Source organism: Vipera berus (genome assembly GCF_964194415.1).
Source record: "Vipera berus genome assembly, chromosome: 1".
NCBI classification, from domain to species: domain Eukaryota; kingdom Metazoa; phylum Chordata; class Lepidosauria; order Squamata; family Viperidae; genus Vipera; species Vipera berus.
In genome coordinates this window covers 340,788,284-340,804,406 of record NC_138202.1, presented here as the reverse complement: position 1 = coordinate 340,804,406, position 16,123 = coordinate 340,788,284, and the positions used below count along the sequence as shown (strand labels likewise).

The window sequence follows — 16,123 nt, the reverse complement described above, 5'->3', positions numbered from 1 at the left end:
GCCCTGAACTTTAAGCATTCATTTTTATTATTCACACGACAAAACCGAATTATGGCTTAAGATCTGAGACTTGCTTGCTTCCAACGATTTATTTGCTCAACATGTTTTAATCAGTGATTTATCACTTTGAAGGTAGCTCCCTATCTGAAAGTCTCGCCTGGTTATCCTAATGACCCTTGGAATGAAAAATCCCTCAGAATTTCAAAATAACTGTTAAAAATGTTTATTGAAATGCAGGACATGAGAGCATGAGAATTTCAAAGCATCTAAACCAGCCAGCTCTTTCACAATCAAATAACTATAAGACGCACTTTTAACCACAGTATTGACTACTAATATTCCTCAACATTACCAAAGCTAAGAGACTGCAGTTCATTCATACCATCCTCCAATATACAGGTAGTCCTCGACTTACAATCATTTGTTTAACAACTGTTCAAAGTTATGACAGCACTGACTTATAACCAGTTCTCACATTTATGAGTGCTGTAGTGTCCTGGGGTCAGGTGATCACCATTTACAAAGTTCGGAAGAACTTTCGGACAACCAAAGTCAAGGGGGGAAGCCAGATTCTTAACAACTACAACAAGACGACCACAAAACCAGGCACAACTCATTTAACCACTGCATCCCTTTTCAACAAAAGTTCCACTCCCAACTGTGGTTGTAAGTCAAGAACTGCCTGCAGGCCTCTCCAGAAGCCTGTCAGGTTTAGCAGTGATGTGTTTTCAGGAGGCACACTATTGCTGAACCTCAGAGTTAATGAGGTTTTCTCCACAGCATAAAACAACTCTTCTGCCCAGTTTTTGGCTCTTAATATTTTACTTAGCTGTACAGACTATTTTAACAATCAAAACAGTGTATGTCAGGGGTAGGCAACCTTGGCTCTTTTATGACTCATGGACTTCAATTTCTAGAATTTCTGAGCCAGCCGTGCTGGCTCAGGAATTCTGGGAGTTGAAATCCACGAGTCATAAAGAGCCAAGGTTGCCTATCCCTGTGTATGTGAAAGGCTTTCAATGCTGAAGTAAGATATTCTAGAACCTTCTACTACTATGAAACGTCTAATCTAGATAATAGTAGAAGATTCCAAAGGCAATGACTTAAATGGCAGAATGCCCAGTGCAGATGCTCACTAGAAATGGAGAAGATCAATGAAACAGTACCTCAGTACCTTCCAAGCAACCTCTTCCATAGTAATATCTTTAAGAAGCAAACAATTCTCTTTCATTTCTTCTGTCCACCTTACCCTTCTTAGTTCCAGGACGTGAAGACGCTCCAAAGAATTTCTTCACCGTTGCCACTTTCCGCAGTTTCTCACTTGTTTTTTTTTCCTCAAATTTTGTGAAAGTAAGTGACTGAGCCCCATGAGTGTGCTGAGTATTAGCATAGGCCTCTTCTTCCTCACGCTGTAGTCTATCATTGAGAAAAATAATAAGTAGTCTCAGTTCCTTTAAAAAGTATTGCCAAATGACTAACAACATCCACATATTCTGCTGCTAGAACCAGGCTTCTAGGAGTATGCAAACTATTTCAACTTCAAAATGCCCCATTTCATGTTCAAAGCAATTATTTCACACACTTGAAACAAGCTATTTCAACCATTCAGAAAGTTATTAAAGTCGGAAACAGCCTCAAAATAATTGTTCCAAGCTTGATACATTTTCAGAATCACTGAATTAATTCAGATTGCACAAAGCTACCAGCTAGAGGTGGTTCACATGGAAAATAGCCACAAGCAAGCCAGACCCCAGAGCTTTGAGTACATCAGGGCTTTTCAACCAGTGGTACACGTACCACTAGTGGTACATGAGCACCTGGCTGGTGGTACGCGGCGTCGCCTTCCTCCCCCCGCCTCCCCCTGCCTCCTCCCCCCCCGCACGCTCCGCTCACTTGCTGCCGGAAAGCATGCTGCTTGGCAGTGGCCTGCAGGAACCCTACAGAGGATGCGTGCAGGCGCAGAGCGAGGCCCCGCCCTCCCCAGGGACTTATAGTGCAGCAACCAGATTGACTTCTAATTGGCACTTCTTTGGGGCACACATGGCTGGGAAAGCGTGTTGGTGTCCCAGGTACCTATAAGGCAATCGGCCTGCTCCTCCCCTATCGCCCACCAGCCCGGGAGAGCCCCACGGGAGTGCCTCGCCAGCTGCTGAACCCTGCCTTTCGAGCAGGAGCAGCCTTGCCCTGCTTGCCCTTGGCCGCCTCCGCGGGTGCCGCTCTAGCACGGAGAGGGCGAGGCTGGTCCCCGTTTGGCCCACCAGCCCTGGGAGAGCCCCGCGCGAGCACCTTGCCGGCCGCCAAACCCTGCCTTTCGAGCAGGAATGGCTGTCAAGCCCCGAGCTCGACAATCAACCGAGGGGGGGGGGAATCCATGCAGCAACCCGGCTACCTGGCCTGCCAGCCACTCGTTGCTCCGCCGATCAGCTGGGAGGCTGAGACTCTGGATTTGAGCCACCGACAGAGTGTAGTGCAGGGAAGACGCACCAAAGCTCGTCCCGGAGCCTTGCGCTGCTGGAAGCCTGCTTGAAAAAAGCGGGGTGGGCGGCGGCAGCTGCTCACTGTGCCAGCCAAGGGCAAGGCTGCTATCAAGCCCAGGGCTCGACGATCAACTGGGGGGGGAATCTGTGCAGCAACCCAGCTACCTAGCCTGCCAGCCACTCGTTGCTCTGCCGATCAGCTGGGAGGCTAAGACTCCAGATTTGAGCCACTGACCAGAGAACACTGCTGATCAGCTGGGAGGCTGGGACTCCGGATCCGACGATGCTGGCGAGCTGGAAGTCCCGGCGGGCGGCCCCAACGCTGCCGAACAGCCGGGAGCATCGGCAACCCTCTCTTGGGGCTGCACGTCAGCTGGGAGCCGGGGGCTTGACAGCCGCTCCTGCTCAAAAGCACCGGTTGATTGTCAAGCCCGGGGCTTGATAGCGGCCTTGCCCTGCTTGCCCTTGGCCAGCACCATGAGCAACCACCGCTGCCCGCCCCGGTTTTTGCAAGCCATGTTATGCCGCCGCCGCAGGCTTCCAGCAGCAGGAGGCTCTAGGACAAGCTTTGGCGCGTCTTCCCTGCGCTGCGCTCTGTCTGCGGGGACCGCCTTGGGAAAGGTGGAAGCGCAGCTGTGGTCCAGGACGGTCAACCGCTCTGAGCCGTCTGGCCAGCTTTGTGCCTCCGTCCCCTAAGAGCAGGTGGTTGTGAGTTGCTGCCGTACGCTTCCCCAAGTGTGCCTCAGCCCCGGATCTCCCCCCACTCGGGACTCCAGCTGCGTCTGCAGAAGGCAGCGGGGCAAAGGGCGCTTTGGCATGTCTTCCATCCCTCCAGTGTGAAGGGCGCCTTCCTGCCCCGCGGTCCACAGCAGCATTGTTGGCGCGCATAGATTGACTGTGAGCGAATGTGAGGTGTTTCTGTTGCTGGAATAAAGCTTATTAAATGAGCTAGCAACCTCCGAGTATCGTTGATAGATCTTCCCCAACTTTCCTCGGGTGCTTCATAAAGAGTTAAGTGGGCATCAGGTTTCTTGGTAAAAATGGATAAGGAAGGAAGGAAGGAAGGGAGGGAGGGAGGGAGGGAGGGAGGGAAGGAGGGAGGGAAGGAGGAAAGGACAAAGAGGGAGGGAAGAAAGAAAGGAAGGAAAGAATGAAGGGACAATGGGAGAGAGGGAGAGAAATAGAGAGAGGGAGAGAGAGAGAGAAAGGGAGAAATAGAGAGAGAGGGAAAGAGAGAGAAGGAGAGAGAAAGAAAGGGAGGGAGAGAGAGAAAGAGAGAAGGAGAGAAAGAGGGAGAAATAGAGGGAAAGAAAGAGGGAGAGGGAGGGAGGGAGGGAGAGAGAGAGAGAGGGAGAGACAGAAGGAGAGAAAAAGAAAGAGGGAGGGAGGGAGAGAAATAGAGAGGGAGAAAGACAGAGAGAAAGGGAGAGAGGGGGAGAGGGAGAAAGAGGGAGAGAAAGAAGGAGAGAGAAAGAAAGAGGGAGGGAGAGAGAAAAAGAGAGAGGGAGAGAAAGAGAGAGAGGGAGAGAGAGAAAGAGAGGGGGGGAGAGAGATTAAATTAGTAACATGGTGGTTAAGTGAATCTGGTTTCCCCACTAACTTTGCTTGTCACAAGGTTGCAAAAGGCGATCACATGACCCTGGAACAATGTGACCATCATAAATATGAATCGGTTGCCAAGCATCCGAATGTAAATCACATGAACCTGGGGATGCTGCAACGGTCATAAGTGTGAAAAATGGTCATAAGTCACTTTTTCCAGTGCCATCGTAACTTTGAACAGTCACTAAGCGAATTGTTGTAAGTCGAGGACTACCTGTACTTTTTCTTTTTCTCTTTTTTTTTGGTCAAGTTTTTGACGCCTTGCTGGGTGACTGGTGGTACTCGGATAGTGCCTTATCCTTAAAGTGGTACAATGGGTGAAAAGGTTGAAAAGCCCTGGACTACATTATGCAGACCAATGAAGTACCAAAATAGGAACTACTAAACCATGATAGTCTGTGGGTCATTATTCTTTTCCTGATGGAAAATGATGAAAACTACATCAATGAGAAATATCATCGCAGTCCACTCGGTAGGTTAACATTCTTCTTTGCACTTTTGTTTACTAATGTACTGGTCTTTGTTGCTAAATTTCTACTGGTGCTAAGTGACTTATGGAAAACCAAAAACATAGGTTGAGAGAGACTGGAAACACAAAGCACCAACCAATATGTCAGTGCTACCTTACAAGGGTAGGCCAAACATCTCCATATCCAAATGCATTCCTAAAGCGCAGAATCTTTATAACCAAGGTAGAGGACTACCAAATGTCCAGGAAAAAGTTCTATAAAAAGAGGCCATCACTGTCAAGGCTTGTGGCATTCCCTCAAAAAGGGACCTTCAGCAAGTTCCTTCTTTCTGATTTCACTGGGTAAACAGATTCAATCCAGAGAAGGTAGTCTAATTGGTATTTGGTCCCTGAATCATGAATACAGTAGCTTTAAAAGTGACAATCGGCATACTGAACTGCCACCAAAAGCTAATCAGCAACCCAAAATAACAGTATTACAAGGGCAAAATTCAATGTGCCCCCAACCCAAAACTACAAAGGCAGTTTTACTCTGTACCAGTATTAGCCAGAACCTCTTGGAAGATTGGGAGAAAGCCCATTCGTGTAACACTAGAGAGAACAATTTCAGTATCATAGCACTCTCCTCTGGTAAATATAAGACTCGGGTATTTTTCCTTTTGGTAGAAAAGAGTGTTTTACCAACCCTCCCGTTAAGAAAAATAATAATTACACAAAACTTGAATATAGACCACCCAACTGCAACATGGCCCATAGTGCACCATTCAGTGCTCACTGGGCCACCTGAGCTTTCTCCAGAAAGATGTACTCTTATGACCGAGAACAGGCCTGTGCAACTCAGAGGGGAAAGGCCCACACCGATAAAATCCGTTGCAAGCTGCAAAGGGCTACTTGTCACACCAAACAGCTGTTTGACAGCAGTGGAATGCTGGTAACACTGGAGCGAGTGGTGGCACTGAGACCTGGAAGCATTTGAGGCGCTTGGCAGTACATTGAAGAATATAATGTGTTCTTTAAATACTGGTGGGTCACTCAAGGCTGCTTATTTTGCAGGCCTGATCTAGAGACTTCCTGTCTGCTATATCATCTTGGGTAGGATATATATGAAATGTACTTGAAATTTAATTTTAAGTTTAAAAAAAATATCTGCATCAAAGATGAAAGCTATTGTCTGTAACCAGCTTAATTTCATACCATGTGCACTCTGCCGAGACTAAAGTGCACCTTAAGACCCAAACAATATTTCATGTAATTTAGCTGATGGTGGAGTGTGTCATTGTTGTTCACAAAAAAAACAACAACCTGGAGCCCATCACTTCCTCAGGATAGTCTTACCTCTCAGCAAGCTCCCAGTCTTCCTGGATTTGCTTCTGCCTGGCTTTTTGGTACTCTTCTCTCCAGCACTTGGAGCAGTAGCCCTGCCAAGCTACGTTGCCATAGTAACCACATCCTTTCTTGCAAAGCAGTTCTGACTGATCAACATGGATCCCTCGGCGTTCTGACTTTACACTCATTTTGTTCCTGCTACAAAGAGGAAAGAGAGCAATTTAGGCATTCTTGCACAACTCACAGAAAAAGCAGGCTGTTTTGTTTTACAGGAAGTCCTCGACTTACAACAGTTCATTTAGTGACTGTTGAAAGTTACAAAGTCACTGAAAAAAGTGACTTATGACCGTTTATCACACTTACAACCATTGCAGCATTCCTATGGTCACAAGATCAAAGTTTAGGCGTGTGGCAACTGACTCACATTTATGACAGTTGCAGTGTCCCGGAGTTATGTGATCACCTTTTACGACCTTCTGACAAGCAAAATCAAGGGGGAAGCCAAATTCACTTAACAACTGTGTTACTAACTTAACTGCAGTGATTCACTTGACAGTGGTGGCAAGAAAGGTTGTAAAATGGGGCAAAATTCATTTAACAACTGTCTCGCTTAGCAACAGAAATTTTGGGCTCAATTGTGGTCGTACGTTGAGGGCTATCTGCATTTATTAAATTTCATCTCACAAAAGCGCAATTCTGGGAGGCTCTCATTAATCAAGATGTAATATTCTCCTATATGCCAAATCTTTGATAAGCTTAGATAAAAATGAAAACTAAGTGGGCTATGCAGTTCTAGAGTACTAATCCATACAGGCAGTCCTCAACTTACCACTACAACTGAGTCCCAGATTTCCATTGCTAAGCAAAGCAATTGTTAAGTGAGTTTTCTCCCCTTTGACAACCTTTATCACGTTTGTTAAGTGAATCACTGCATCTGTTAAGTAAATCATGTGGTTGTTAAGTGAATCTGATTTTCCCCATTCACTTTGCTTGTCAGAAGCCAGCTGGGAAGGTTACAAATGGTAATCACGTGACGCTAAGACAGCGCAACTGTCATAAATACAGGTGGTCATTGACTTATGACCATAATTTAGCCCCAAATTTCCATTTGTAAGCAAAACAGTTGTTAAGTGGCTTTTGCCCCATTTTACATTTCTTACCACAGTTGTTAAATGAATCACTACAGTTTTTAAGTTAGTAACATGGTTGTTAAGTGAATCTGGCTTCCCCATTTCCTTTGCTTGTCAGAAGTTCTCAAAAGGTGATCACGCGATCCCAGGACACTCCAACCATCATAAATACATGCCAGGTGCCAAGCATCCAAAATCTGAATGTGACCGTGGGGATGCTGCAATGGTTTTAAGTGTGAAAAACAATCATAAGTCACTTTTTTCAGTGCTGTTGCAAATTTCCAGGATGGGAAATGGTCAGCTTATCAACAACAACTGAAGAAAACCTTTTGGCACAAGGTTCAGCACCAGAGTTTTATTCATTCATCTAAATATAACTCTCCTGCCTCATCTGAGAGATGCTAACTAGAGGTACAATAACTGCTAAAATAAATCTTTTATATTTACACATGTAATTTTTTTAATGTAGAAAACAGAAAGCTTTCTGGAAGTTTTCCTCTATTAATCAGGATAATATGCATACCATACATTGCACAGCAAACGTTTCAAAACTTAAACAATTATCAATATAATATAGAATCATTCCTGATAAACTATTATAAAGTTGTATGTCATTTTATTCCAACTTGCAAGTCATTCTCATATACATATAGACAAAACACATAAATATGCACATATAACACATACACACAAATGAACTCAAAAACAAGATTGTCTGCTCTCTGGCTTCAACTGGCATATTTTCATTATTACTGATTAATTCATGAAATAGATCCTCAGTACTAACACACAGTTTTGCCTTCATTAACAGTTACATTTCTCCCACTGGGCAAATTCTTTCCCATCGCCGTATAACTATCACTCACCCGTAATTTGCTAATCAATTAAAGAAATCTCTCAGCTCTGTCACACATAGGAATTTGTCCTTAAACACACCTCTTAAGTAGTAATATTGCCATGAGACAGTCCAGAAACTAAGAAACATTAAGGCCATCCTGTCAGTTCTTTGCCACAGGATAAGTCTCCTCTGGTATTTCTCAACATGGCTTTCATTAATACTATCAAGGGATACTATTAGTTAAGGAATCCAAATGGCACTTCCCCTGAAAAACTGAAGTGACAACGCAGCACTATTAGTGGCGGTCAATATTTTGCCAAAGTAGAGGTGCAACTATAGTATATCAAAGCTGTCAGTGTCCACAGTGTGTCATAACAATCAAATTTGTCAATTCAGCAGTAGACACACAAAACCATCTCATATTATAGCCCAGTATTTCTCAACTTCAACAACTTCTAATACTGTATTTATGGACTTCAACTCCCAACATTCCACAGCTATGGTATCAATATCACACAGGACAAAGTGACTTCACATCAACTCAATTTCCAAATCATCAGACTCTTAGACTGTCTATTATCTCTGTGCCACTTGCTCCAAGCTGTATAAAGAGAAAAAAGCCACATGATATACGACAGATACTGATTTAATCCCTAGAACCAAAGAGAACAAACTGATGCTGTTAAGATTCAAAATACAATGTAGGACCTTGTATGCAACTCACCTTAAACACACATTGTAACAAGATTAGGCAGAGGCTAGATAATCAAATCACACCTGCTGGGTACAATGATTGCAAGGTATTTAATTGTACAAGTTAAACAAGTCAGCAAGGAGGAGGTCATGTGCTTTAGGTACCTACTAAGTTGTAACAATAGGGACGCGGTGGCTCAGTGGGTTAGGACGCTGAGCTTGTCGATCAGACGGTTGGCAGTTTGGCGGGTTGAATCCCGAGTGCCGCATAACAGAGTGAGCGCCTGTTACTCGTCCCAGCTTCTGCCAACCTAGCAGTTCGAAAGCACGTAAAAATGCAAGTAGAAAAATAGGGACCACTACGGTGGGAAGGTAACAGCGTTCCGTGCGCCTTTGGCGTCTAGTCATGCCAGCCACATGACCACGGAGACGTCCTCGGACAAGCGCTGGCTCTTCAGCTTTGAAACAGAGATGAGCACCAGCCCCTAGAGTCGGAAACGACTAGTACACGTGTGCGGGGGAACCTTTACCTTTACCTTAAGTTGTAACAGTTTCAAAGATTCTTCCCAAAGACAGCGGCAGTGGCCTTTTTTGCCCAGATGCATTTCAGCTATGCATATAGGCCAGGCATGCAGAAGTTAAAAAAAAAAAGAATGTGTATCAGTCTGCTCATATCTCTCACAATATTAAGACAGAATAAAAGCAGAAAGAACACAAGCTCCACTGATCCTTATATTAGCAAAACTGGAGAAAAATTCCTTATGCCACTTAAATCTGAAACTACTTGCTACTGGAAGAAAAAATAATCCCTTCACAGCAAGGGAGTCTCCCAGAATTGTGGGAGTGTTTGCTCATCTTGAGTCATGCATTTCCATAAACAGAGTCAGGCAGGAATGTCTCTGGCACATAAAAAGTAAATTCCCTTTAAGAGAGGGCAACTAGGAAAGGTCTATCCGTGATGTTTTCCATGAATCCTTTATAAAATCTAGGAAGGAACCATACTTGATAGACATTTCCATTCAAAGTCAAATTTGCTTCTTTATCTTAAAAAAAAATACGGTCAGGTAGACTGCTTCTCAGCAATCTCATCCAACACCAGAAACATTTTTGGGGGAAAATTGAAGACGGGGTTCAGGCACTTTGTACAAAGATCTAGCTCAGACATGTCAAACACAAGGCCCGGGGGCCGGATCCGGCCCGTGAAGTGGTTTCATGTGGCCCGCGAAGCCATCCTGGAAACAGTGAGGGACCAGCCCCCACTGCCTTGGCCCTGGCCCAGAGACCCTCCTTCTGCCAGAGACCCTCAGATCTGTCCCACTCCTGCCCAGGCCCCCATAGGCACCCTTGATGCGAACGATGTAGAGCTGGCCACGCCCACCCAGTAGGCCATACGCACTCTAGCCACGCCCACCCTGGCCATACCCACCCGGCCCCTTGAGGGCAACCGCAATGCTGATGCGGCCCTCAATGAAATTGAGTTTGACACCCCTGATCTAGCTCTCTAGAAAAAGCTCCAATTCTGGGAAAGATGGAAGGAGAGAAAAAGATCGCCAGCAACAAAGTGGATGGATTCAATTACAGTCCCTATACTCCAGTGACTGCAACACTGGAAGACCTGAAAGACCCAACTTAGGAATATGACTTGATGGCTATGGTACTAATGGTAACAGGGTGGGAGAACCAGGATGATTTTACCTGACTTAATTTTTGTAGATAGTACCCAAAGATTATTGTGTGCCCAGAGGTTAATCATGAAATCCTCTTAAGAAATGCTGAGGAACAGCTATGATCCTGATTCACAGTGAAAAATTACAAGAGTCCTGCACCATGTACTGTAAACCTTTATGACATCAACTCACAAATGTATCATGTTTTATAGGCTATCTGAAGGGTAAAGAGAGAGAAAAGAGAGAAATTTAAGAAATTTAAGAAAAACAGGAACCAACAGTAAAGTACATACCTATCTATATTCCTATTGCCAAAAACACAAGCCAAATTCTCTCATATTTCATTTGAAAGGTGGGGAAGGAAGATGGAGAAACTGTAATGTGCAAAACATTAAATGTGATCTTTTAGTTATCTATTCCCAAGAAACAACAATCATAAATGAGAAAGACCAGGTTATCTTCATAGAATAGGATACTGACATCTCAGCAAAGAGTTGTCATTAAAATTATTGAAATAAATTCAGTCTTTGCTTTACATACTGAAATATTAAAGCACTCAACCAACACAACCCTAAAAACAATTACACTGCCATACATCAAGAATATATCAGAAACCACCAATAGACTACTACAACCAAATGTAATCAGCACAGCACACAAGCCAACCAAAGCCCTTCAAAACATCCTAAGCAAACCAAAACACCCAGCAACCCCAGAAGAAAAAACAGAAGTCATCTTAATATACAATGTAATGACTTCAAAAAGCATTATGTAAGACAAACAGGCAGAAGACTGGCAGAACACATCCATAAACACCAGCTAACAGTCAGAAGACATGATGAAAACTCTTTAATTTCACAACATATAGACAAGCTTAACCATAGTTTCAATTGGGAAAATATGACCATCCTACACCAAGCCAAATCCAAAAATGCCAGGGAATTTCTAGAAGCCCGGCACTCTGACAAATTAGCCATCAATAGTCCCAAAGGCGCTTTTTCAGGAGGCAACTGGACTTTGTTTTTCTTTGAAGACTTTTCACTTCTCATCCAAGAAGCTTCTTCAGATCTGACTACATGGCGGGGAAGAAGCTTCTTGGATGAGAAGCTAAACGTTTTCAAAGAAACAAGAAAGTTCAGTTGCCTTCTGAAAAAGCACCTTTGGGACGACCTGCATAACTGAGAATCTCCATGGGCATTTAGCCATCAATAGACATTAACAACATCTAGACACTATGCAAAAGAGACAGTCAACCAGCCAAAGACCCAAGCACCTCTCCACCAGCAATCAGCACCCAGATCAGCATAGATTAACTCCAAGATTAACATCAGACCAAAAATCAATTAACAATACCTCAATCAAAAAAACTGCCAAAGAACCCAACAGTAAACAGCTCAACCAAAAAATCTCTAAGACCACCCCCACCCCCACAGAGAGGACAAGCCACTAGAACAGGGGTGTCGAACTGCCGGTCCATGGGCTGGACGCGTCATCCAGAAGCTGCGCCCACCCCATTGCCAGCAATGGAAAAACAGTCCCAATACATCTCGTGACATCACAAGTTTGACATGTCTGCACTAGAATATAAACTGAGAGCAAACTGCACTCCTCACCAGCACTGTTGATATTACCTAGTTTGGATAATGAAACATCTGCAAGAAAACAAGCAAGGTCAGACAGCACCAAGGACCCCGCACTGAAATACTAAGTCTAAGATTAACTGCAACTTATTCTGTCCTTAAATTCTGCACTACTTCTGCTTCCACCTGGATGACTGGCTTCAAGAGGCTCAGTATAGCATTATAGAAAAAGGTCAATAACTAATCTTCATTAAATTTTTGCCCAATTTCAAATAGCTTTATGTGACTTTGAAGAAAGCACTATCATTGTCTAGACTCTAGCTCTGTGGTGGCGAACCTATGGCACGCGTGCCACAGGCGGCACGCAGAGCCCTCTCTGTGGGCATGCGCGCCATCACCCCAGTCCTAGTCCTTCAGTCCCATGAGCAACTTGCATCAATACCCACGCAGGGTAAGGTTACTGCACCCGCACCCACCTCCCCAAGCGTTTTTTTTTACTAACCTGCCTTTCAGCTGCATTCCCTTTCTCCGTTCGTTTCTCAGCTTTCGCCGCGTGTTTGTGGGACTATCGGTAAAAAAAAAAAGTTCCATTAGACTTTCTAACTTCTCACGAGATCTCAAGAAGTTAGAAAGTCTGATGGAACTTTTCTTTTTACCGATAGTCCCACAAACACGCGGCGAAGGCTGAGAAGCGAAAGGAGAAACGGAATCCAGCTGAAAGGCAAGTTAGTAAAAAAATGCTTGGGGGAGGCGAGGACATCTGGGCAGGGGTGGGCATGGCAACCTTACCCTGCAGGGTGGCGGGAGGGTGGGGCGCATGCCCTTCCCATGCCAGGCCAGCCTCTGCAGCCCCGGGGCGGCTGTGCTGGGTGCCAGGGAGCAGGTTGTTGAGGTGGGGGCCGGCAGGCCAACTAAAGCAGCAGGTGGAGCACCAGAGGCTTGGGAAGGGAGGGTGCTGAAGTGGGCGATCAGGCCATTGGCAAGAACAACGCATCTGAGCGGAAAGCGGCCTCAGAACAAGTGGGATAGGTAAGGAAAGAAATCCTTGCTCCCCCCAGAAATTGCCTTTCTTTCCTTACCTGACTTCCAGCCCTGTGCCGTTTCTCCTTCGCAATCTGCCGCTGCCGCCACGTACAAGGAAACGAAGCTTTTTGGGAGAAAAAAAAGGTCAATCAATCAATTCCAACTTCTCATGAAAGATTGTGAAATTGGAATTGATTGATCTTTTTTCCCCCTAACCCTGCCAACAAAAGTGCATATAGTCAAGGCCATGGTTTTCTCAGTTACAATGTATGGCAGTGAAAGTTGGACCATAAGAAAGGCTGAGCGCCAAAGAATTGAGGCATTTGAATTATGGTGCTGGAGAAGACTCCTGCGAGTCCCTTGGACTGCAAGGCGATCAAACCGGTCAGTCCTAGAGGAGATCAACCCTGACTGCTCCTTAGAAGGCCAGATCCTGAAATTGAAACTCAAATACTTTGGCCACCTAATGAGAAGGAAGGACTCACTGGAGAAGAGCCTAATGCTGGGAAAGGTTGAGGGCAAGAGAAGATGGGGATGACAGAGAATGAGGTGGCTGGATGGAGTCACTGAAGCAGTAGGCGTGAGCTTAAATGGACTCCAGAAGATGGTAGAGGACAGGAAGGCCTGGAGGAAAGTTGTCCATGGGGTCGGACACGACCGCAACTAACAACAACAACAACAACAATTTCATAGCATCCAAATTGGCTGGTTGCAGTTTTCAAGGTTTATACACAGATGCGGTTTCCCTCAAGGAGGGAGGGAATTCTTTCTGAATCAAGCATGCTACAAATCAAGCACTGGACTACAAAAATCCATGCCAAGTTTGAGTGCTATTATTGTAATTATTTGTTCAATTTGCTTTCCACTTTTCTATCCAGAGGCTATTTCCAATGGTTTCATACATCTGTACTAATTTTTACATTAGCATACAGTATGTGATCAAAGTTTACCACTATAATTGCTATTCTGTTTTAAAAAGACATCCCATGCAAATTCCAGAAAGCTTTCTTAGAACCGCATCATCTTTGTTAATCTTTGAAATCAAATGATTTCAAAGATTAATTCCATAATTCTATAGTATTATCCAAAATTCAGAACTTCTTACCACACACATAACACTATTTAGTTCTGCTGCTATTCTATCATGGTTTCAGCAGGTATTATCCCATCTCTCTGAATTTTATGGATTACAATATAAGCTGGCTTTATATTAGTAATGTAATCAAGCCATAATAGTAAATATGAAATGATTATACATCAACAGAGCACCATTGATTTTATTAAAATACCATTTTATGTTAATTTATGTAATTGATAACAAGGAATCTGGTGGTATCTTAAAGAGCAACAAATTGTTTATATAGATATATAGATATAGATACACACACACACACACACACAGACACACATATACATATACACACACATACATAGCTTGCTAGTGTTCAAAGGTCCTACATGGCTCTTTACTTTTTTTTACAGCAAAAAAGAAACTATCACAGAAATTATTTCAATTAATGTTAGCCATTTTTAATAATCCAGTTAAGAAGAAGAAAATCTGATTTCTCTAAGTCAATACATTTGAGGCGGCTTAGTTTGGGGACAAACTGTAACATGTAAAACCACCACAAGTGGAAAGAAAACAGAAACAACAGTTACAACACTATTCCGAGGCGTCATGGAGAAGAAAGGGGTAGAATTTAAAATAGCAGTAGGAACGAAAAGAAAGTACATTTTTCTTCCTCCCCTTCGTCTGTTCACACTGCACTCAGACTGCAAGTTTCTCTAAGGAAGGATTTCTTCTCCTGCAAACTGTAAACACTGATGTTGCCAAGAATAATTTCTTAGGCTTCTTTCCTTTTCCTTCCATCTCCAGGTGACGTAAGTGTGCTCATATTTCGCCCTCCCCTTTCTCTTTCAGCAATAGTCCCGCAAGGTTGCCTGAACACTAACTAACATGTAACGTTAATGTCAACGCTAATATTATTACCCCAATACTAAAGCTAATCATACGCTTCAATTAATGTTTATAAGAATTTATTAGCTTGTAATTTCGGAAGGGGCAAGGGGAGGGGACGAAGGTGCGACCCCTTTCGCTCCCCAAACCCCGTCCATCCTCACCTCTTCTCCGCCGCTTCTTCGACCAGACCCAGCCGAGGGACAGACTCCCCTCTCCGGCCTCCCTCCGCCTCACCCGCTGCCGCCTTCTCTCGGCTTCTTCCCGGCCCTTGACGGGTTTACGTCACTTCCGCAGAAGGAAACGGGCATTACTGAGCGCTTTCGAGTCCTAAGCGTCAAGTTCGAAGCGGAAACAAGGGCAAATGAATGAAGGGCTTATGCGCATGTGCGTTTTAGACTGGTATTGGAGTGTTGGTGGGTGGGTGGTATTGGAAGGTAAAGTTCCAGTACATCCGTGCAAGGACCTTTGATTTCTGGTCCATTCTTAACCAGCCGGTGGAATGGATGAAGTAAGAAAGGCGTTTAAGTTTCATTCGTTTTATTTTTTTTATTCATATCCTCAGAAATAACAGGTATCCTGTTCTCTGTCCCCTGCGCCTTTCCTGTGAATGAGCTTTAACGCGATATAGATCTTACCATCGCAGAGTTGAATAATACAAAAAAAAAAGCCAGTGAGAAAAGGGACAGTTTACTATAGGTCTCGCTAATACTCACTGGGAACAATAATAAAAGATATTAAAACGCCCTACGTACAGTCACCCACACACTCGTTACCTCCCGTATTGATTACTGTAATGCTCTCTACATGGGGCTGCCCTTGAAGACCACCCGGAGGCTTCAGCTGGTGCAGAATGCAGCTGCACGGGTTGTGATGGGAGCTCCCCGATACTCCCATATTACACCCCTCCTGCGTGAGCTGCATTGGCTACCAGTTGCCCTCCGGGTGAGATTTAAGGTGCTGGTACTTACCTTTAAAGCCCTACATGGCTTAGGTCCGGGATACTTGCAGGACCATCTGCTGCCGGGAACAAATTCCCATCGTCCAGTACGCTCACACAGAGAAGGCCTCCTCAGGGTACCGTCAGCTAGGCAATGTCGGCTGGCGACCCCCAGGGGAAGGGCCTTCTCTGTGGGAGCGCCAACCCTATGGAATCAGCTCCCCCCTGAGCTTCGGATAGCCCAAAACCTCCAATCCTTTCGCCGCGGCCTCAAAACACACCTGTTCCACCAGGCTGACCTAGACTGACAGGCATTTTAATTAATTTATATTTAGTATTTTTAATTCATTTTTAAATTCTCTAATTTTTTATTGCACTGATGTTCTCAATTTCATTTTATCTTGATTTATGTACTTATTAT

The 16,123-nt window shown here is 44.4% G+C and overlaps 1 protein-coding gene across 2 annotated transcripts in view; it reads right to left on the bottom strand.

Moving 5' to 3' along the window:
* The window catches only part of RABGEF1 (RAB guanine nucleotide exchange factor 1), a 45,849-nt gene extending 30,792 nt beyond the window's left edge, over window positions 1-15,057 (bottom strand). For both annotated transcript variants that reach the window (XM_081314726.1, XM_081314724.1), the window contains exons 1-3: window positions 14,927-15,057; window positions 5,884-6,072; window positions 1,250-1,416 (exon numbers count right to left, since the gene is read on the bottom strand). In XM_081314726.1, coding sequence (XP_081170852.1) covers window positions 1,250-1,416; window positions 5,884-6,062 — 346 coding nt within the window. In that variant the 5' untranslated portion in view covers window positions 6,063-6,072; window positions 14,927-15,057. The remainder of the gene's footprint in view (window positions 1-1,249; window positions 1,417-5,883; window positions 6,073-14,926) is intronic.
* Between the last annotated feature and the right edge of the window lie 1,066 nt (window positions 15,058-16,123).